We start from the raw sequence: 22,893 nt of genomic DNA on the forward strand, positions 1-22,893 counted from the left end.
CAAAATGACAAAACATTCAATAATTTCCTGAAGACAAACACATTAATATCGATATTTCTAGAAATATTCCTTTTTATCTGCCATATGGCAATTCCAACAGCCCGATTAGGTTTTCCGAATCGTCCTATCTGAGAAAATATTTGAGGGAACGTGTTTCCGAATTCACAACTACCGGTAGTGTACCTACATAATAAAAAGCCCTCAAGTCACCTGTTCATTCCGGAAAAACAGGAAGTGCAAATAATTGGTGAGATGGTAGTAAATCCTGAACAGTCTACTTATTCCTTCGCAAATGTTTGTGAGGTGTCTCCTTTTACTGTGTGGGGACTTTTGAAGAGGAATAGGTATCCATACAAAATTGAAGTGGTACACCAATTAACTGAAGATGACCCTGATCGAAGAACAGAATTCTGCGAAATCATGACGGAAACCATTGCAAGGCATCCTACCTATCTCCGGAATATTTGTTTAAGTAACGAATGCACATTTTTTTAAACGGCAATGTTCACAGACAAAATTGCCGTTCTTGGAGTGATACCAACCCTCACGTTTTCCGGGAAACACAATCCCAATATCCAGAAAAAATTAAAGTTTGGGCAGAAATATGAGGAAACCATATTGTTGGACCTCTATTTATTGATCAAAATTTAACAGGGGAACTGTATTTGAATATGCTGGAAACTACTGTTGACCCTCTCATCACTGAAATCATCGAAGCGAATCCTAATGAATTCGATATGGATATTATATTCCAACAAGATGGAGCACCACCACATTACTCCAGACAAGTAAGAAACTATTTGGATTCCACTTTTCCAGGTCGTTGGATTGGCCGTCGAGGTCCTACAGAATAGCCGGCCCGCTCACCAGATTTGACACTTTTGGACTTTTGTATGGGGCTATTTAAAGCAGATAATAATAAATATTTGTAGAGATACTGACGTTCGGCGTGAAATATCGGATAGGCTGTTCATATGTCAAGACGTTCAAGGCAACCATTTCGAGCATCTTCTGAACTGACCTCAAGCTTATTACCTCATATTATGTAGTTGAATGTCAATGTATTCAGGCAATTGAGTTTGTGGCAATGCTTGGATACGTTTACAAACGAAGAAACTTTGGATGGAAATGAAAAACCGATGTGTTCGAAATGCAAGGATACGAAATAAGCATACGTCCTCTTTTATGAAAAGGATGGAACAAAATCGCACTTTTGAGATAACTGAGTGAAAGTTTTTTTGTGCAATTATTATTTATTAGTTGTTGAGTTCAAACAATGTGAGAGTTGTATTATTGATTATTGAATCTATTCAAATATATCGTCAAAATTAAAAAAAAGGCAATTATATAAAGTTCCGCCATTTTGTAGTGGTTGAAGATATTGACATTATATTGTAGGCGCCTAGGCGCCTAGTCACCATCTTGAAAGTTTCATCTGTAAGTTTCACTTCAAAATAAAATATCCATGCCTTAATTTCATTATCCCAAATTTTAATTTTTTGAGTTGAACCGTTCAAAAAATAAAAGGGGGAACATTGAAGAAATGCATTGTACAACACTTAGTTGAACTGAATAGCCAAAATATTTGGTAATAATTCGTCAACTATTTTATTTGGAAGTTCTGAAAGAGAAACACTTGCGGTCCTTACTATAGAGTGTCACCCACCCATTGAAAAAATAACAAAAATATTATATTCTATTTAATTATTCTATGGAGCCAGTACATTCCGTTTCACAAAATTTACAGCAAAACCAATTAACTCGCGTTATCGATCAGAATTCTTTTGAAATTTCCGACATAAATGTTTAAAATCTGTATAAAATCAGTTTTTCCGTTAATCAGTTGCCGCCCCCATACGAACGAAAACTCTCAGAAGTTGAGAAACTTGTGCGAGCTAAGGACTAACGAGGTCTTACTTTTAACGTGTGATTCCTAACACGGTTGCAGAATCATTCCAGCTTCAACCAGATAAAGTCTCTCGAGAAAAATATCTGGTCGAAGCGGGAATCGAACTCACGACCTTCCGATCGTGAGTCGGACGCACTACCACCGCAGCCAATTCCACAACAAATCATTGTAACATTCCACATCCTTATTATGATACGAATACGTACTTTGCAATAGATAACAGTATCGGGTTTAATCACTGAAAAATATCTTTATCAATATAATCAAAAATTCCATTTAAAAATATTTGAAAATATCTTTATCAGTAATTTTCGAGGATAAACATGTAGTGAGATATAATTCATCGTTTAGTAGTAATGCACTCCAAACCCCTGCTATATTTTCCTCAATATAGTGATGACCTTATTGGCGGTCAGTTTACGACTTCCTTCGTCAGCAACACAGGGAGATGACCTCTAATGACTGAATAGTACTAACTGCACCGACAGCCAGAAGACGTTCTTTGGAGCCTTTGAGATGACCTGTAGCCATCCAAGCCAGAATGTGCACATCTGGAGTCGTACCTGTGGATCTTCTGGAATGTCATCTACCTACGGCAGCCATTATGGTATTCTAAAGAGATTCCAGTTTATTGCTCGATTTTGTAGTTTTTGTATGTTCAAGGTGCAAAATTCCTACAATCATCCTTTAGTAGTAGTTTTATTTTACTGCGACGAAAAAAAGTTGAAAAATCGTTAAGCAAATTCGGCCGAAAATTCTCAAAGATGTAGTAGAAGATTAATTTTGATTCATAAATTCAAACGCTAAGCTTCGCGTCTCATAAAAGTTAATAACGTCGAAGAAACACCACGCTGAACGACCAGTCGAGAAATGTTTACAAAAACCACCTGTGGTGCGTCAATAGACCGCTTAGTCAAATAAATAACCAAATTATTGTGCCGACAAAGAATAAACGAAAATATTCGATTTCAGACCTCTATAGGCCTCTTAGCTGAGCCAAATATGGTTTTCCGTTGAACCGCATCGTGTCTGGGCCCGATTGATCAGAACGACATAAAATTGGCGACCATCTTAACTAAGGCGGAGCCATAGAATTGATCATAAGTCTGGTAAACCGAGTTCGACTCAGAGAAAAATAACCTCTCGCGATTGATCGAAGAAGATTACAAAAAATTTTGACAGGGTAACCGCGATTTTTTTGTAAATTTTTGAGGACAGTCGTCGCGGGGGAACCAAGCGGAAATTTCGTCGAAAAGCGGCGTCAAGTGCTCTGAACAAGGGAGTTTAATATGGAAACCGGGCTTAACTATTTTCTTTTGTAAGGGGATCAAATAGTGTATAAAATTTGAGTGGTAATCGAGCAGTTCAGTTCGTACTACGAAACCGAGTATAATAGTGTTACAATTGAAGTGAATTTTATTCCGATATTTGCTGGGTACAGTCATTCTTGTGTACAAGGGGGAATTAAGGCAAAGGCACGAAATTTGAGTTTTTCGAGATTTGCTTATTATTTTTATGGGTTTCTGTTTTGGTTGTATAATTTTCTTTTTCGTTGAATATAGTAGTTTTTAGATTAAAAGCCAGTTTTTATTTCAAAACTTAGCATAGTAACCTCTCAACACCCAGAATTTGATGTGGAGAAATCCGCGTCTGGTGACAGCAGCTGTCAAATTAAATTTACGAAACAATACGGCATGACCGTAGAGTTACAAAGGAATGATGAAAAATTCATAAATACATATTCATAACTACATATTCAACGAAAGTCATTTTTTGTGGAGGAAAAATCAGTTTTTTATCGACCTTTTTTGGGTATTTGTTTCCTTCCACAATCTGATAAATATGAAAATTATAATTACGCAGTTATTACGCAGTTACGCAGTAACTTATCGGGGTAAACTAAAAAGTTTGCCCTTCATCACTTGTTATAAAGTTCTCCATTATAATTTTTATATTTTTCAGATCGTGGAAGGTAACAAATACCCAAAAAAGGTCGATAAAATACAAAAACATATATGTGGGTGATTCTGATAGGGCCGCCCTGTATATAAAATTCCGAATACTTACAAAAATCCATTAACGAATCTCAGCACCATAAACAGCCAGGTGAGCGATATGAGACTACCTATGAAACTGAACACAGCACTGGAAAGTAAAGAAAACAAAGTTACGAATTTTCTACCCCTGGTGTCTGCCAGATAGCCCCAGAGATGCGAACCCGATACCACACCCAGGAAGCTAATAGAGTAGAGGAGTCCTTTGTCTCCTAGGCTGAGATTCAGATCACATTTAGCGGCTGGGGCTATGAACATGGAGTTCAACGTTTCGATTATCACGCACATGAGACATCCTCCGGTTGCCAGTATAACGTACAGGTTGAATTTTCCAAAGCCTGCAAAAAAATAATTAGTTCGTACCTTCCTGTATCGATGGTTGTGGATGTGGTAGGTCCTATTGACGTAACAATATTTGTTTCTGTTTTAATTTATGTATGACAATTCCTGAGGGTGTTGACTTATAGTTTTATAAGAATGAAATGAAAATGATAATGGAGTAGGTCCGCAATTAAGTGTATAACATTGCCTAGCATATCGTGCCCAGTATCGTGCAATATTCCACTTCACGCTTATTTCCATAGACTTGTTCAATACAAATGAACAATTATATTTATTCATACATTTCAACATAAACGACGTCTTCGTAAGGGACGATGACATATTCTTTACTTTTAGGCTTGTCTTCTTAGGGACGGTGCTGTTTATCTTATGAGGTACGTTTCATTCTCTAGTTTTGTTTTACCTATGAAAGAATTATTCTTTTCATGAATGTTATTTGTTATTATAAAGTCTCCTGTTACTCGAGAAGGTCGAGAAATACATGTAAACTAAAAATTGCGATTATTCTATCACAATCAAATTAAAATGAACAACAACCACAATATTCATTTGCTAAATTCTACAATATATTTTAGATTTATAAAATTCAATCATATACCATATTGAAATAATACCTAATCTATACTATATATTTCCGGTGTGTGTGAACGTTTTCATTTTCTTAATCAATTCAGTTTTGCTGTTTCAGAGACGTAGTAAATAGGAAGTGGTAGGTTCTACATTATCAGCTTCCTGAAATAGTGTTAAATTTGCGCTTACTGTTTAGATTTCTTCATTCATGATTCTACAAAAGATACTCTTTTTCGCAAGTATACACGTTTATATTTTTTGTTTTATAGTATTTTATACAAAGGGATTTTAATTACAGATGTTTTGCAGATCCTTCGATTCATGTTGGTCAATTATATTATTTTCAGAAACTAAAACTGTATTGGTATTTTTATTTTTTCTTCCAGTAGACTAGAAACAATAGGTAAATAACCACTGATAGTCATTTAGAGGCTCAAATAGATGGTTGAACTTATCCAATATAATCCTCAAGAAAATTTATAATTATGAAAGTATATATATTTGCATTTGCAATGACTATTATAATAAGTCTCAAGGCCAAACAATGTCCGTTTGTGGCTTGGATATGAGCACATGAGCACATCATGTTTTTCACACGGACAATTACACGTGGCACGCTCTCGAGTGGGCAAATCATCCAGTTTGTTTGTGTTAATTAAATATGGACTAAGGGAAAATATTGTACACATTGTAGCATCAGGGAATTATATTATTTGTTTTATTGTTCCGATACACACTTATAACGAGTTAGTTGTTATTTTCTACCTTAGAAATTCCCTAGAAATAATTTATGTAGCAGAACAACGTTTGCAGGGTCAGCTGGTACTTCTATATATTTCTATTTACTTCAGGTATTGTTTGATTTATGACGTAGGGTGTTTTGTCTGTACTGATAGTTTTTCTCTGAACCTAATACGTACCGTGGAACTTGTGTATTGACTTGACGTTCAAGTCTGTATTCAAAGTTTAGGAAAACTTTTCTCCCACTGGTACTTAGTCTCTTGATTTTTTGTTCGTCGTAATTTGAACAGTTTGAAGTTGTCTAATATTGTGTGCCATGAAATCTAGCGGCTTGATAGTTATATCATAAACAACATCCAAAACCAAGTATGCTCAATAACTCTCATAACGTTTAATTATGAACGGTAGCTTTATCAGTTGGCGTTACCAGTCCACCTGAGGAAACTACCATGTAGCGAAACGTGGCTTTATTGTGGAAGTTGTATACATTATCATTATCATGGATAATGTTATTCATTGTCATCAAGTACCTCGTGAGTGTATTCATCATTATATATCAATTAGGTCTGGTAAACTAGGTGGTCACCATATAACATAGATATTCCAGAACTATAAGACTGAAGTGGGCTGGTGCACCGTCATGATTCAATCGTATATAATTTCTTAAAATTTATGGAATCTCTTCAGGCAAAAGCGGAAATTCTTGCTGTAAAAATTGAAGATACGTGTGACTGTCTAGACGAGCAGGTAAAAACAAGGAACCAGTTATCATCAATAATACCAGTTCGGACATCAACAGCAACAAAAATTTTTAAAAAATATCAGAAGTTTAATCTCCTGTTATATCATGAAAGAAGCTTTTGAGGATATGGATTATTGAGTGTTTACTTTTCAGATTCATCCATTTATGAAAAATGAGAAATAAAACTTCCTATGTTTTTATACCACTTGTATTTGTAACTAACGTTACTGCAGTTTCGTTCTATAGGGACATTTTCAAACGAATACAATAAACTCGTTGGAAAATGTCCTTATGGGACGAAACTACAGTAACGTCAGTTACAAATACAAGTTCTCATTTTTCATGATGATTTCCTACCACGTAGTAACGGCTACATCCATCAATTTAACCATCCATATAATCACCCCCTGCGATTAGAAGGCACAACAACAATTGCCTAATCGTTGTTACGTTCTCGCAGCCAATGCATATATCACTGAAGATGTTGCCGCAGAAGCAGGCGAAACATTCTGTACTGTATTTCACTCTCAATTATGTATTGTGAGTTTTCATGATAATACAAAAGAATATTTCTTGAGGAATAGTAAAATCTAGAGAGAGAGAGTTCGTGGAGCTTTTTACACCAGCTTTTTCTTCTTCCAGTACTTCTCCTTCTCGAAAAAGCAAACTATGAACGAATGACAATGAAAACTTCAATACAAAATGAAGAAGTTTTTTATCGACCTTTTTGGGGATTTTCACCTTTAATAATTTGAAAATGAAATGGAAAACTTTATGCAGGTGCAGAAGGGTTACCTTTTCAGTTCACCCCGATTTAGTCTAATCAACAAGTTCAAAAACATGAAAAATAAAGATAAAGGCCCTAAAAAAATGAGCGGTAGCTCATTCGATTCGGAATCAACTCTAGAAACATGTTTTTGAAGGATTTTGGTCCAAAACATATTGATATTTAAGCAATTTTGAAAAGAGCTCGTTAAAGAAGAGAAAATTTCCGATAAAAAAGTCCCGACTTCCGAAACTCTATCTCCATTATTTATAATTTTAATTTGACGTTGAAAATAGGGTTCCGCGCGGCTGTTACGGCATGCGCCGTAACAGCCGAGAGTTTATAAAAAAAAATTATAACATAAAATGTCATTTTAAAAATTAAAAAAAATCTAGTATCTTCTTAACACTTGAATGAATTGAGTCTCGTAGAAAAAAAAAGTTTTATCACCATTTTTCAAAAAAAGCTGTTCAATTGTTAACTAACAAATTTTTTCCCAATCTCCGTTGCCATAAATAATAGGATAAAAGGTATAAATACTTGTCCTTCCCGGAGCCCTTTTGATATATACTTTATACGATCCTGCGATAATAGTTCATAAAAATTATTCAATTTGTTAATTATGATTTTTTATAACTATTGCAAAATGAAATATCTAAAAATTGTTGATAACATTTTTTTTCAATTGATATTTAGCTGTCTGTTTTCACATTAAACAATGACAGTTATTAACATATGATATCGTAAATCAGAGTAATTTTCACAAAGAACAATGTTATATTCATCATGTCGTATTTGATGATTTTGCCTATCAAAAAAAAGAGCTAAGGAATGAGACAAATACTTATCCAAACGTTTCGGAGGCTAAAATCTGCTCCCAACTTTAGAATTGAAAATATCTAATATACTATACAGTATTCTCTTCGATTCGCTTAATTTTTCAAACCTCTTTGACGGAAATCAGAAGCGTTTTGGAATGTTTGCCGTTCTACACTTGCTCTCCATTGTAATTTCAATTTTTCTCAGATTGTGAAAGGAGAAAATTCACAGAAAGGTTTGATTTTCCCCGATAAAAAATAAATTTCGATCAATATTTCAAGAAAGAATTCTCCTGGGTACTGAGAATATATCTGTTGAGAATATTGATATTTTTTTAAATTATTTCAATAGGAAATTCAACAAATAGCCCTGTATATAGTAAGAAATTAGAGTGATAAAAACTATGCAAAACCAATTATATCGAAAGATTTCTGCTAGTTTACTTCAGCATTCTGCTTAGGATTTTGATATATTTATACGAGTACTCACCAGTCAAAGACACAGCCTCCTCGAAACTTTTACTTTGTCCGTTAGGACTACCCTGCATTGCAGTCATTTTGAACTTAGTCACTTTCGGAAAACACAAAAATTCAGAGCCACCATGCACCCCCACCTTGTATCTCTACTGGTCCGCGTCTCATCTACGAGTGGTGATGAAGGATCGACACTCGCGTAATTATAATTGATTCTGTTATTGATAAGGATACGATTTTGATGAATGAAATCATTACTGTAAACAATGAGCATGAGCATGCCTATTAAAGAAGCCAGCTTGAATAGGATTGCGAATTATGTAATGAAAGATTTTAGCATCCTGGGGAATCGGATTTTTGGTTGGGGCAGGAGTGGACTGGCCTTTGAGACTATCATTTGTGTTTCGTTATATCCATGTTGGTTTACTGTAGCGTGAAACTAAAACATCTATTATTGAAAATATTAGTTTAAGGTCCAGTGTACTGGGCGATGGTTTAGAGTCCCCTTTTCAATTGGTCATCTGATTAGATATTTTAAAATATGTTTCTGTTTAGAAATGGCTACATAATTTTATTAAATTTCAGTATTTTTTGCATGCGCTGCTGTTATCGAAGCGAATCTTCTCAGAAAATAATCACTAAATGCGTAAGAAAGCACAGTCCACATTTGAAATTCTTCAAATCTCAACCACTAAATGATAATAGATAATGACATTAGTTTTTTCAGATCTTTTTAAAAGAAAACACATTATATTTTTTTATATATTTCCCATTGTGGGAAAACATCGAAATGTGTTTCATGTCAAAAATTGGAAAACTTGGTCAGAAAAAATTAGGTAAATCTCGATCTTCCTGTAACCATAGTATGTAGGTGTTCGCTAAAAAAATAAATGAAGGTTTCGTTAACATTTTTCAAAAAAAATCTAGTGAGACAAAATCATCTGCGATGTTTCCACATTTATAAAGATCATAGCACCCTCTGAATATTTTCTGAAAATTTATTGCACTTGATGTTTGAAATTCTTCCCAGATTTTTGAGTCGAGTGGAAGAGCAGATCCGTAGCGAAACTTTTCCACTATACCAAATTTGCTTTGTCTTTCATGTATTTCAAAACAAATCAGAGAAAAGTATTACTTTCACAGCTGTAACAGTCGCTTATAAAAATGTTCTTTATTTTCGACGGCGTTCGATACTGAATCATTTTGATCTTTTCTTGTGATTTTTTTTATTTACTTTCCACTCTTCTTTTTTTTGCCTTGCAAGGAAAGTGTGTGAGAATTGGTCAACAGACCTAACACTTATTCTTTTGTTTGTCATTGCCTTTGATTATCATGTATATTTCGTTTACAACAAACAATAAACAATTTATTATTATTGAGTTGAAAGCCAAAACCCTTAGTTTCCCAAAAAATTCAATATTATTTTCCACCACCAAAACATTTGATGTTGATGAATAAGCTGATGACTTTCACCTTCAAATAAGAGCTGATGACTGATTAGGTTTTATGTCAATATTTTTCTGAGATTACAGATTTTGTAAGACGAAATACTCGTACAATCGCAAATAAGTTATTTCACTTACATTCTCATTATATGGATATTTCTGAAATTATTCAGGGCACTTTAGATTCTGTATAGATTTTTTATATGCATGAACCATCAACTTGTACTTTTGAAGTCACGGAAGTTCATTCTATCATCCATGAATGCATATATTCCTTTTTCAATGAAACGACCTCCAAGCGGCAAACTTCGATTCAACAAAAATAGCGGGAAAGCTGTCGCCTCCAAAAATCTCGTCTACCGGCAATAGCGCAAAAATCCCAGTATCGAAAACCGAACTAGGTGAAAGTAAATTACTTCACAATCAGAGAATTATGGATAAACTGCTTGCTAATCCTAACGGGTTTTGATCCTTCTGGTCTTGTAGCTAAAGCTGTTGATCAAAACTTTATAAAATTTACAATTCCATCACTAACACAAGCATTCATTTGCAACAACAGCCATAGATAAAGCAAATCTACTAGCTGAACAATTTGCGTTCCACTCCACAGTCGATTTTCTGGGAAAGGCACCACCCACTATTCACACTAGAATCCACAATGCAGGAAATTACTTTTCGACAACGTCTAGTCAGGCGAATTTTGAAACAGCTCAAGGTCTCTGGTCCTGATGAAGTGCACATTATCGTACTTAAAAAGTGCGCAAATGAACTTGCGCCAGTATTTTGGAGACCTTTTCACCTGTCTTATATACAAGAAAGATACCTAGCGTTCACTTTATTTATTATAAGGGCAAGAAGAATCTTCCAAATAACTATAGACCAGTCGTTTTCTATCCAGCTTTCTGAAAGTACTTCAATGCAAATGGCCGTCGATGGCTATCTCTCGAATACTTTAACATCAACGCTGGTGTTCTCCAGGGATCCATATTGTCTCCAACCCTCTTTTTATTGTATTCAATGACTTTTTGGAGAAAACCAAGAATCCGATATGTATATTGCTTTGCTGACAACAGCACACTTGTCTCGTTATTAAATTTGGATTTCAGGACATCGACTGCAGATACACATCCTCACCGGCATCAGGAGATTGCATATCTTAATTGGGGTAAAAGTAACCAGGTTCAATTCAATGTCACCCATGCATCGAGTTTTCTCCAAAAAGATAAATGCCTTCGAACCGGACAGACAATTCCGCTTTCTGCTTCGATAAGTTTTTGGGGATTAAAATGGAGACTAGTATATCTTGGCACAATCATGTCGATGAAATTGAAAAGGCTGCTTTTCAAAAGTTTGGAACACAGTTCCAAACCAGAAAACTGTTCATATCTTAGCAACTATTGATGCCTTATAAAGCTCAGAAAAAGCCTTCTTTGGAGTATTACTCACATGTACGGAGCTCCGCCTTTAAACATGCTGATTAACGGAAAAACAGATGCCGGATTCCATCCCGTCTGATTGGAGACACGAACACCACTTTCAACCTAGATAGTCTGGAACATCGAAGAAAGGTTGAACATTTGTTTTTCTATAGATACTTTCACGGGTGGTGTTCAAGTGACTAGGTACATTTAATTCCACCAAAAGCGGTGGCTGCTCATCGTTTTGAGGTTCAACTCAGTACACCTGAAACTTCACTGTTTCAGAACTCTTTCATTCGGAGAACTGCATTTATGTGGAATCGACTTCTCGAGAACGTTTTCTCCTTATAGCAGGGAGCTCACAATGCAAAAAGGGGATTTACTCGAGCGTCATTGAGACATATTAGGTTGCAAAGCTTAGTTGATAAGAAGAAAAAATGTTACATAATATATACCTTTTCATCGGTGGGGGAAGCGGCTATAGATTTTCAAATTTGTGAAAAAATACTGTTGCATGGACAAACTCGATCGCGTCAGATATTGATAGCATCAATGTCCTACGTATTTTTAATAATGTTGGTATGTTAATCTGATCGTTTGCATGATGTGGATGGTTGTACGTAAGGGTTAAAAGTGAAAAAAAAATTATTCGAGCGCGTCAGATTTTCTAAGGGGGTGTTAAGTGCAACAAAAAAAATGTCTCATTCAATAATCTGACGATTTCGATCTGACGCAAACTCGCGGCTGTTATTATAATGTGCAAAAAAAATTCGCCATTTTGAAATACTCAAGCGCGTCAGATTGAGATATGTATGGTTCATCTTTTTGTTTTAGACGTGCTGTCTCATAATCTGATGATTATTTAGAGGGATTCGCTCAATGTGAAAAAAACAATATTTTTTTGAATTTTTTTTATTAATTCATTGAATTTGAAATAGCATGCAAATAAATAAGTATGTTTTTCAAGTAAAATACTTGTATTTATGAGAAAATAATTTTTAAAAAATGCTCAAAAATGTAATTTTCTATAATCAATTTATTAATTAATGGAGAAAAGAGAAATGAAACTCTCTGTTTTTCACCACTTTTATTTGTAACTAACGTTACTGCAGTTTCGGACGAAACTGTAACGTTAGTTACAAATAAAAGTGGTAAAAAACATAGAAAGTTTACAGTGTCATTGCTTTTCGAGTTTGAAAGCCGTGGATTTTTGGAATTTCTTCCTGACGTTTCGCTGGCGCGAGTGGCTAGCTTCTTCAAAGGTTTAACCATCATGGCTTGCTGTCCGATGACTACTTTTTAGGCTTCGTAAAGCGAAACGTCAGGAAGATATTCCAAAATTCCACGGCTTTCAAACTCGAAAAGCAATGACACTGAAAACCTCAGTCTAAACCATTTTGTCATAGAAAGTTTAATTTCTCTTTTCTTCATTATGATTTCCTACCACGTAGTTAACGGCTACATCAATTAATTATTTGATTAAATAATCATTATCTTCATCTTCATCACGAACGAGTCTCTGTGATCAGCTGTGATGGCGTTATGGCAACAGAATTCAGAATGGGAACTGAGTAGGTCAGATTATATATTTTTCGTTATCCTTGAATTATTTTCTTCAAAATAAAAAAAAATTAGCTACGCTCGAAAATGTCGAAATTACGTTGTTTTTTTACACCTCTGCTGCCCTTCCCTTTCTTTACGTCACTCTCAAATTGTCAGATTACTGGAATATACACTTTTTAACAGGTAATTAACTCACTCTACCTTGATCTGAAACGCTCGAGAATTTGTGATGATCAATTTTTTTTTACTAATCTGATCCTTTATCCCTCACAGGCGGCCTCATATTTGGTTTAGGTACTCAACCTGTATATTAATCTGCCGCGCTTTAGTAAATCCCGAAATCCTCGCTTGGGCTCCCCTATTATTAAAATAAACGCAAAATTATAGATTTCAAATGTGCACTTACTTGCATTTCATCATCTTCAGAAACAAATTAGAAAATCGTCCCAGGCTGAATTTGTTTTTATTTGGTCCACCTTTGGATATTCTTGGCGGATATCACTTTAACTATAGAATGTGTGCCACTGGAAAACCCTCGAGTAATCTACTAATTTTTAACGCCAATTCTGTGAATACCACGAATTACTTTAAATTTGGTTTCTTTATTCAATTGTTCAATAAATTTACGTTCATATCGGGCCAGTCCGTCGATGGAAGCCAGTGCGTGATTCCCCATGTAGTTTCTCAACCTGTAATATTTCTTTCCCAGCGATAAAGTACAGAACGGATTCATTCACCTCTGGAGCACTGTTCGAGGGAAATTTTTGACACAGGTATGAGATCATTGAGTTGGCAAAATCCTGCAGTTTTTGTCGATAGAGAGAAACAAGGTGAGTTCGAAAGGGAGTGTTTCAAAGATTTCATTATGATGTTGAATGAAATTCAAATGATTAAAGAGAAGAATATATTAATTTTTGTACATTATACGTCGCCTTATGAGTTTTGATGTAAATGCTTCTTCAATACATTTTTTATCAATATTCAACTCATATATTTTACAGGGAATAATCATGAATAAAATCATTTCCTCCGCAATATAGAAATATTTATGAATGCAATTTTGAAATGTAACAAACAAATATTGAAAAGTAAAATGAAAAAAAAAATAGTTCAATTGGCCAGGGATTGCATGTCAAAAGGTAAGGCCTCGTTATATTCTTAGCTCGCACCCTGTTTCTACTATTGAGGGTTGTCACACGTAGGGCGGCGAATATCCCAGACTCATTCCATGCTGTTTTGAAGATTTTTTCAATGTTTTTGAATACATTTGTATTCAAGAAGGTGCGAGGTATTGTATATTTTTTATCAGTCTTATATGATCACCTCATTCAGTATATTTATCAAGTTAACGTATTCAAAACGTATTCAAAAAACATTTAATTGTGAAATTTTCACTAAATAGTTTTTAAAAAAAGCAACAAATGTAGCCATACAAAGGCTACTTCGAGCGTATCTTTACTAACTATATTCTACATATTCAATTCTTTATACACTTAAATTTACAGTTTGAAGTACTCTTTCCGGGAGAATGAAATTTTAGGAGCAGATAGTTGTTGGTTCACAGATGAACCAAAAACACCCTCCGGTTCTGGTGCAGGTGTTTTTAGTCGCAGACCCAGGACAGAGTTATCTACCTGCCTGGGAACTTATGCGACTGTATTTCAAGCGGAAATTTACGCTGTTGAATTGTGTGCTAAGAGATTGGATAAATCCAACCTCACTCACAAGTTAATAAAAATATTCTCGGACAGTCAAGCGGCGTTGGAAGGTTCTGGTTCAGGTACTCTCACCATCTGACCTGAAAGACCACTCACCATACAAACTAATCAGCTTTGCTGCTCGGCTGCTATTGAATGCAGCAAATTTATGCTGATAAGGGTGTGTGGAGTAAATGCGTATGATAATGTCCGTGTAAGATGGGTTCTGGAAGATTGCAAAATCATGTTTATTGTTATTTTTCGTAATGGTTAAGTGAAGTTAATTTATTGAATTATTTACCTTCTTTTCAGTGGTGAATTTTATCGACTGGTGGATGGAATTGACATATTCAACGAACTTATCTAATTGCCTGTCTGTACCAGTAAAACAGACTAAGATATCATCTACGTGTCTGCAACAGTACAAGAAACTTTTAGTTAACTGATTATTGTGGATTTCATACTGTATGTTATCCATGAAGATTTCAGCCAGCAAAGGACTCAAAGGGTTCTCCATTATTAGTCCTTTTCTGTATGAATACAATTTTTCGTCAAATTGGAAATAATTTTGAGATAGAAAAATACGTGGTTTTTATCTAAGAGATATTTGGACATCAAACGATATTACTTTTGCGTTATCAGGAAGAATGATGTTTTTAAGATTATTCACTAATTGATAAAAATAATGTATACTACTTTTGCGTTATCAGGAAGAATGATGTTTTTAAGATTATTCACTGATTGATAATAATAATGTATACTAAATCTCGGCTTGAAATTGATATAGGTTTGAATCAATTTTATAAGCATTCCTAAGATTTTTAAGGTAGGTGTCGATACAAACGACACCACAGGTCTAACCGGGAAATTGGTTTTGTGTAATTTAATAAGATAATACAGTTTGGGTAGTTGTGAATTCATGATAAATGCTCTACATGTATCTCTTTCATTCAACCCATATTGTTAGTGTTTCTTGAATTCGTTGGTTATGGCTTTTTATCAAGTATCTGCCAATTCCATCATATATCTTTATCAAGTTGTATTTTTTTGACTGTATGAAAAGTGCAAGACAATAAGTAAAAGAGAATAAATCTGAGAACAAGCACCGCCCGTTTCAAGTTCACAAACTTGGTTGGTGAAACACCCATTGAGAACAGTATTAAAAATATGGTGATGGGGAAAGGTGTTTGTCTTGGAAATGAAAAGTGATTGTTGAAATATATATATGATCTTTGAATAGGTTCTTCACGCCGAGCATGTGGTAAGCTCATTATGAATATTTTTTTACACTTCTATCGGTCACTCCTGAATTATTTCCACTTTTGCTAAGAAGACAAAAAAGTTTTTGCATAATTGCACTTTTCCATTTACATACATTTTCATATATTTTAGAATAGCTGATACAGTAAAAATAAAAATATGTCAATGAGTGGCATCATACAAAAATTAAAATGTAATAGCTTGTTGAAGTTTAACTGTTAGTTAATTTTAATGACGCTTGAAATAGTAAAAAACTTTAAAAGTCGCTTTTCATTGGTGAAACTGGTTTGTATTTTGTTCAATGTGTTTATTGTTTACGATGCATTTGAAAATATGTAATATGCCGCTAGAGTCAACCACTTTTATTTGTTATTGTGATGAGAATATCCAACCCATAGTGATTCACTAGCAACGTATATTTTTAATTTACGAACATTCTTGGGAAAACAGTATTCATTATATTGGCAATTTTTACCTCAAACTCACTCATTAAATTCGATGATTCATTCAAATTAGTCATTTTTCATGAATTTCATCAGTTCGGACTTCCATTGTCTGATAATATATAAAATGATTTGAAATCCGTGAAAGAACTAATAAAAAAGAAGAATTAAAGATGAATAGCTGAAAATAACAATTATATTAAGCAAAAAAAACCTGAAATGAAATAATAGTGGAATAAAATTCAAATAAAAAAATAGAACAATTGAACAAAAAATTAAAATAAAATAAAAAGTTAAGAGATTCCAAGCCAAGTTACTTCACGACGTTTCGATTATTAGAATCCACAATCGTCTTAGGGTGATGACTGGACTAATTCCTCCGAGAGATGACTATTTATGGGTCATTCGAGTTCTTTCACTCATCTCCGCTTTCCTTTTTCCGCTTCACCGGTTTAGTGGGAGATGACCGTTTGGCGGGAGTTGGCCATTTTTCATTGATTATGGGTTTCCATATGTTGCGTATCTCTACGCTAGCTTAGGTGAATACATTGTTGGACAATATATACGCGGTTTCTTTGAATTTCCTCCTTAACCAATGTTCCTCCCTGTGTTATGTTATGTTGATGGGCCCAAACATGCTCTGCTATTCCTGATTCGCTGGTTCCCCCTCGCTGTGTGTGTTTCTTGTGGTCGGCAATGCGGTCTTCCAATGACCTCTTAGTTTCACCGATATAGGACTTTCGGCAAATACAGGGTATCCGGTTAATGCAATTCTTGGAATCGCAGTCCACGTTTGATGGCCTGGTTTTCGTGAAGCTGCTGCGGATAGTATTTCCGGATCTGAAGCAGGTTCTGATGTAGTACTTGGATCCAATTCTTCTTATCCTTTCCGATAATCCTCTGATGTAGGGAAGTGCAAGCACTGGTTGTGACGGCTCCTCTTCCTTCCTTCAACACATAGCAAAAATAATTGGTTAGTATGTACAAAATTTATTAATTCATTATTTTTTATTTTTTCTTGTATCTGTTGACACCGTGTATCTCTATAACCACTACTATCAGTGGATGCTTCTTTGGGTATTTACCTGTTTGTATCCCAAATTTTGAATAAATGAATAAATTGATAAAAATATAATTGTTATTTTCAGCTATTCTACTTTAATTCTTCTTTTTTATTAGTTCTTTCAGGGATTTCAAAAATTTTTATATAATATCAGACAAAGGAAGTCGGAACTAATGGAATTCATCACGAAACTTTGTCAATCACCTTTAAACATAGTCATCATTAATTTTGCAACCAACGTGTTTGGATAATTTCTATAATGCATTCATTTGCAACATTTTCCTTTCAAATAACCGTGAAGGAAATTTGCCTTCGAAATCGAAGCGATTTGTTTGTTTTTATGCCCACTATCAATCAATTAGTCGGTTATACAAAGTATCCAAGATAAGGATGGGAAAATCGGAAACCAAAAGTACACTGAATCAGGAAAAAATTGCACAGAGCTTATTTGAATGTTTTTCTGAAAAAAAGGTTAGTTGGGTAACAGGATCAAATTTTTCTTACAAAAACAATTGTTTTTTTTGCCGACGTTTCGACTTTAATTGAATTCTTCTTCAGGACTCGAAAAGTAGTTTTTTCGTGTTGATTATATTACTGTTTTGAAAACCATCAGAGATATTAGATACATATATAAAAAAAATAAAAAACATTGCAACAACCAAATTTTTGAGACAACACCAACACAAAACGACATGAAACAAACAAACAGTAAACTAGTTAACTTAAATGTTTTTTTAAGACAAAACACAAGCACTAGATGGTTTGAAATGTAGAAAATTCCGATCAGGTGTGGTACAACATGAAGTTGTCGCCAAAATAATGGGTGGTTTTTCTTACGGTCTATATAGAGAAGAAAAAGGGCGATGGTCTCTTTGAGACCAAACGTGGCAATGAGAAAGTGTTTTTTTGTTTTTTAATCTATTCTCGAATAACGTTATAAAAATTAAACCAGAATTGGCAATTATCCATTTTTTCAAGTATCTCTGTAACTAATTAAAGTTTTGTGAAATTTCAAAACGTCATTGGCATATTTTTTTTTTAAATTTAACTCTATTGTATCTCTCACCTCTTTCTAATTTCTTATGCTGGTCCTCCTTATCTTGGACAGACAATATAGTAGAATTCTGATAATGTGACTGAAACGAGATAATTATCACACAATTAGAAAATTAGTCAATGAAATATATACTTTTATAATTTTGGAATACAAAATGATGGGTGGATAGATTAAAATTTTGGTTTGTCTATTAACCAGCTGTAGTTCCCAAATAACCCTCTGAAGCCGTAAACGTACGATCAAAGGATTTTTGAGGACTTACCTTTCACCGTGCGATTCGTAACACATATGAGAAAATACACAGTGAACAGAGTAGCGATAGATAGAGTCACTATAACTATGATGAAAGAAGTGATGGTTTATCGAAAATTTATTGTTGAATTGAGATTATGGGATTATCTATTCGCCCCTTCAGTGCTTTGATATCATTGTGGCAGTTTCTCTCAATTTTAACTTTTTAGATAAAGTTAATTTACCATCATCCAAGGTACTTCTTTTTTTATGATAGTGAAAAACGTGTATTTCCCCTTATGTTCATATCAGTCACAATCTACAATAATAATTCCGAAAAGTAAAATATTTTAAAAATCAAAATACTTATCCGGAGTACCTAGATACTAGAATATAATTGTGAAATACCGCTAATTTGATTAATATCGTTTATCTTATGTTTAGGAGACGAACAATAATGACGATGACGTATGAAATGATCTTCTTTAAGATATATCGTACCGACTTGCACAATACGTCGTAATATTGAAAACAACTTTTTGAGATGGAACATTTGTTATGAAAATTCAATATCGTTGAACCCATCATCAAATCGATAAATATTTGGTGGTATTTTATGATATTTTCATCTGTCAAGAGTGAGGAAAAACTGAAATATCGCAAAATGAAACAGGATTTGTGAGATTTTCAATATGGATTCGATTATTTCCATTTCCAAATGAATATCGTTTGATATTTGGGGTGTTTGTGTGCTTGGGATTGTACTTTGAAAAGTAAGAACCCTACCTTTTCTAAATTTCTATACGACGTAGTGAAGCCGTCACATCCAGTGCTTGTACTTTCCTACGTCAGAGGATTATCGGAGAGGATAAGAAAAATTGTATTCAAGTACAACATCAGAACCTGCTTCAGATCCGGAGACACTATCCGTAGCAGCCTCTCGAAAACCAGACCACCAAACGCGGACTGCGATTCAAAAAATGCCATTTATCGGATACCCTGTGAGTGCGGCAAATCCTATATCGGTGAAACAAAGAGGTCATTGAAATTACGCATTGCCGAGCACAAGAAAAACACACACAATGAGGAGAAGCCACTAGAACATGTTTGGACTCATCAGCAAAACATCAAGTAGTTCCAAGCTGAAATCATCCACAAAAAAGAATACTGGTTCAAGAGATAGTCAAAAGAGGCAGTATGTATGTTATCCAACGACGCATTCAACCAAGCTAGCGTAGAAATACGCAACATATGGAAATCTATAATCAATCGGAAAACGAACTTCACCCGAAGACGATTGTGGATACTAACAATTGAAATGTCGTGAAGTATCTTGGTTTGGGATATTCTTAAATTTATTTTCAATTTTCACTTATTTCTATATTTCATTCAATTTTATTTTTATTTCTTTCCACTCTATGGTCATTTTCATTTTGTATTTGGTTTAATTTATTCGTTGTACTGTATTTTTATTTCAGGTTTTATTGCTAAATATAATTGATATTTTAGCTATTCATTCTAATTTTGATTCTTCTTCCAAAGATTTCGAATCATATTAGACGATGTTGTGGAATTGTTGTGTAACTGGCCTCGGTGGTAGTGCGCCCGACTCACAATCAGAAGGCCGTGGGTTCGATTCCCTCCTCGACCAAATATTTTTCTCGAGAGAATTTATCTGGTTGAAGCTAGAATGATTCTGCAACCGTGTTAGGAATAACACGTCAAAAGGTAAGACCTCGTTAGTCCTTGACTCGCACAAGTTTCTCAACTTCTGAGAGTTGTCGTTCGTATGGGGGCTACAGCTGATTAACGGAAAAACAGATTTCAAACAGATTTCAAACAGATTCAAATGGAAGTCCAAACATCACTCAAATGTCCATTACGGCTTCTCTGAATGGAGCGCATCCGAAACGTCCAATTTTCCATGATTCTGGTGCATTAATCAGTCTGAATTTGACCGTGGCTTTGGCTTTGAGGACCGCTGTGGTTTGTGGCTCATTCGCATATATCTGCGACTTGAGGGAACCCCACAAGAAAAAATCAAACGGGGTCAAATCAGACGATCTCGTTGGCCAGTTCACATTACCTCCATTTGTTTGGCACGTGGCGCCGTCCTATTGAAACGTGTCGTTGCGTTGGTGTCTGGTCATCCAATTCAGGCCAAAAGAAGTTAGTAGTCATCGACCTATAGTATTCACCGTTGGCAATGTGGCCTGACCAACGTCGTTCTCAAAGAAATATGCACCAATGACTCCGCCAGCCCAAAATCCACACCAAACAGTGACTTTTTCAGAATTCATTGGACGCTCTTGGATCTCATGTGAATTGGTATCGTCCCAAATTCGACAATGTTGTTTGTTCACGTACTCATTTTTCCAGAAATGGGCCTCATTGCTGAGGATGATTTTTCGATGGGTATTAGGGCCAGTTGCTAATTGCTTCAGAGCCTATTCAGCGAACACACATCGTTCTATGTGGTCGTTTACCTCCAGTTCTTGAGTAAGTTGAATTTTGTACGGGTGCAGGCCCAAGTCACGACTCAAAATTCGCCAAGTTGTGGTCTGCGAAAGGCCGAGTTCTTGTGAGCGATGCGAAATCGACTACCTCGGATTCTCCTGCACACTCTCATAGACAGCGGCGATGTTTTCGGCAGATCGTCAACATCCGGGTGTTGGTCGCTCGTTTTCTGAACCATTGGACTGAAATGTATCAAGCACATTGCTAATAGTCGTTTCGGTAGGACGATTATGGGGACCGTAAAATGGACGGAACGGGCGGTACGTTGCCCGAACAGAACATTCATTTTGATGAAATAATTTTATTATTTCCACGTGTTGGTGAATGCCATATGCGTCCAAGGGAATTTGGCAAAACAGCTTGAATAAATGTTATAGTTATCAATTGTCAAAGTTCAGAAGTCCCTGTTGGAAAACTCTATACAGGGCTTTTCATGATGAGCGTTAATTAGCCGTTTCTGACAAACTATTTAACAGATCAACTTGAAAATTCCACAGTATGCATAAATCAATATGATCTACACGCCTAAAATATTTCTGACGAACCGGCGTTGTCGCTTCTACTATAAAGTAGCGGCTTCTTTGATTTTTCAAATGGAACACCCCGTATATAATATCATATTATGATTCATTATCACTTTGTTAACAAATTCATATACTATTTCCCTATACCTATCTATTACCGATTAGAAGATATAAATTAATTTCGATATTTTTTTACTAAACATGAACTTTTATAAATGCTGATGATCTTAAACTCTCTTGCACTAAAACGATCAAATTTGAAATGGAGTGGAGTGATACTATGAGGATCTTCACTTCGAGTCATATTTTCATTTGCCTCATACAGGGTCTTCAAAAAATGCAGATACTTTGATCTCATGAAAAAATGAGTGGAACTCAATTTTTTCAAAAGGAACACCCTGTATATTTCAACATTTTTGAGCTCTACATCCAATTTTAGATTAACTTTGTTCAGATAATACTATTTCTATTTTGAACCGTTTTCTCAATTTTAACTGTTTCAAACGGAAACTGACGTGGTTTTCTTGCTCGTTTTTTTGAATTCATCACTTATTTTGGATATTCAACATTTTTTTTATACTTAGTAATATTTCTTTTTTGGTCCAGTTTTTTAGCTGTCTCAGATCAGTCAATTCGAAATTGGTATTTACCTAACTTAGAAAAAGTTACAATTTGTATACATTGAGGTATTGGTCTCTAACGTACAACAGTACACATTAATATTTTTTAAAAGTGTGCTTTGGAAAAATAAATAAACCAATTATTTAACGTCAGACTTTCGTTGGTAGTTTTGACTGATTGTGATAGCTACCAATTATAATAGAATAATGTCAAGATTAGGTTACAGTAATGAAGATTTCTTGAATTTATTAATAATTTATGGTGAGTGCAATAGAATTGCAAGTAGAACATGCCGAGTATTTCATGAAAGATATCCACAACATCCGAAGCCGAATAATAATGTGATAAATCGACTACTAAAAAACTGTAGGTTGAATGGAACCTTCCGTCCAAAAATCATTCGTAAGAAGACTAAAGTGGATGATGATGACAATGGTATAACAGTTTTGGGACACTTTCATGCATTTCCAAATGCTTCTCTGCACGAGGCTGAAAGGGAGACGTGACAATTTGTCGAATTCTTAATAAGCATAAATGGCATCCCTATAAGTTCTACTGTGTCCAACATTCGAAAGAGACTGATTTACCTCGTAGAGTGGAATTCTTTGAATGGTTACTTGTCAAGACTCAAGAGGATG

The 22,893-nt window shown here is 34.8% G+C and overlaps 1 protein-coding gene across 2 annotated transcripts in view; it reads right to left on the bottom strand.

The window, feature by feature from the left end:
- Positions 1-18,436, bottom strand: part of LOC111511562 (synaptic vesicle glycoprotein 2B) — a 39,693-nt gene extending 21,257 nt beyond the window's left edge. Inside the window, exons 1-2 of one of the 2 annotated variants that reach the window (XM_074178026.1) lie at positions 18,372-18,436; positions 3,977-4,301 (exon numbers count right to left, since the gene is read on the bottom strand). In XM_074178026.1, coding sequence (XP_074034127.1) covers positions 3,977-4,251 — 275 coding nt within the window. In that variant the 5' untranslated portion in view covers positions 4,252-4,301; positions 18,372-18,436. Of the gene's footprint in view, positions 1-3,976; positions 4,302-8,432; positions 8,627-18,371 lie in introns of those variants that run through there. The other variant, XM_023167589.2, reaches the window with a different exon arrangement.
- Positions 18,437-22,893: the final 4,457 nt, after the last annotated feature.

Source organism: Leptinotarsa decemlineata, unplaced genomic scaffold (assembly GCF_025532065.1).
Source record: "Leptinotarsa decemlineata unplaced genomic scaffold, Ldec_3_MD MMD2_tig00003335_RagTag_RagTag, whole genome shotgun sequence".
NCBI lineage: Eukaryota > Metazoa > Arthropoda > Insecta > Coleoptera > Chrysomelidae > Leptinotarsa > Leptinotarsa decemlineata.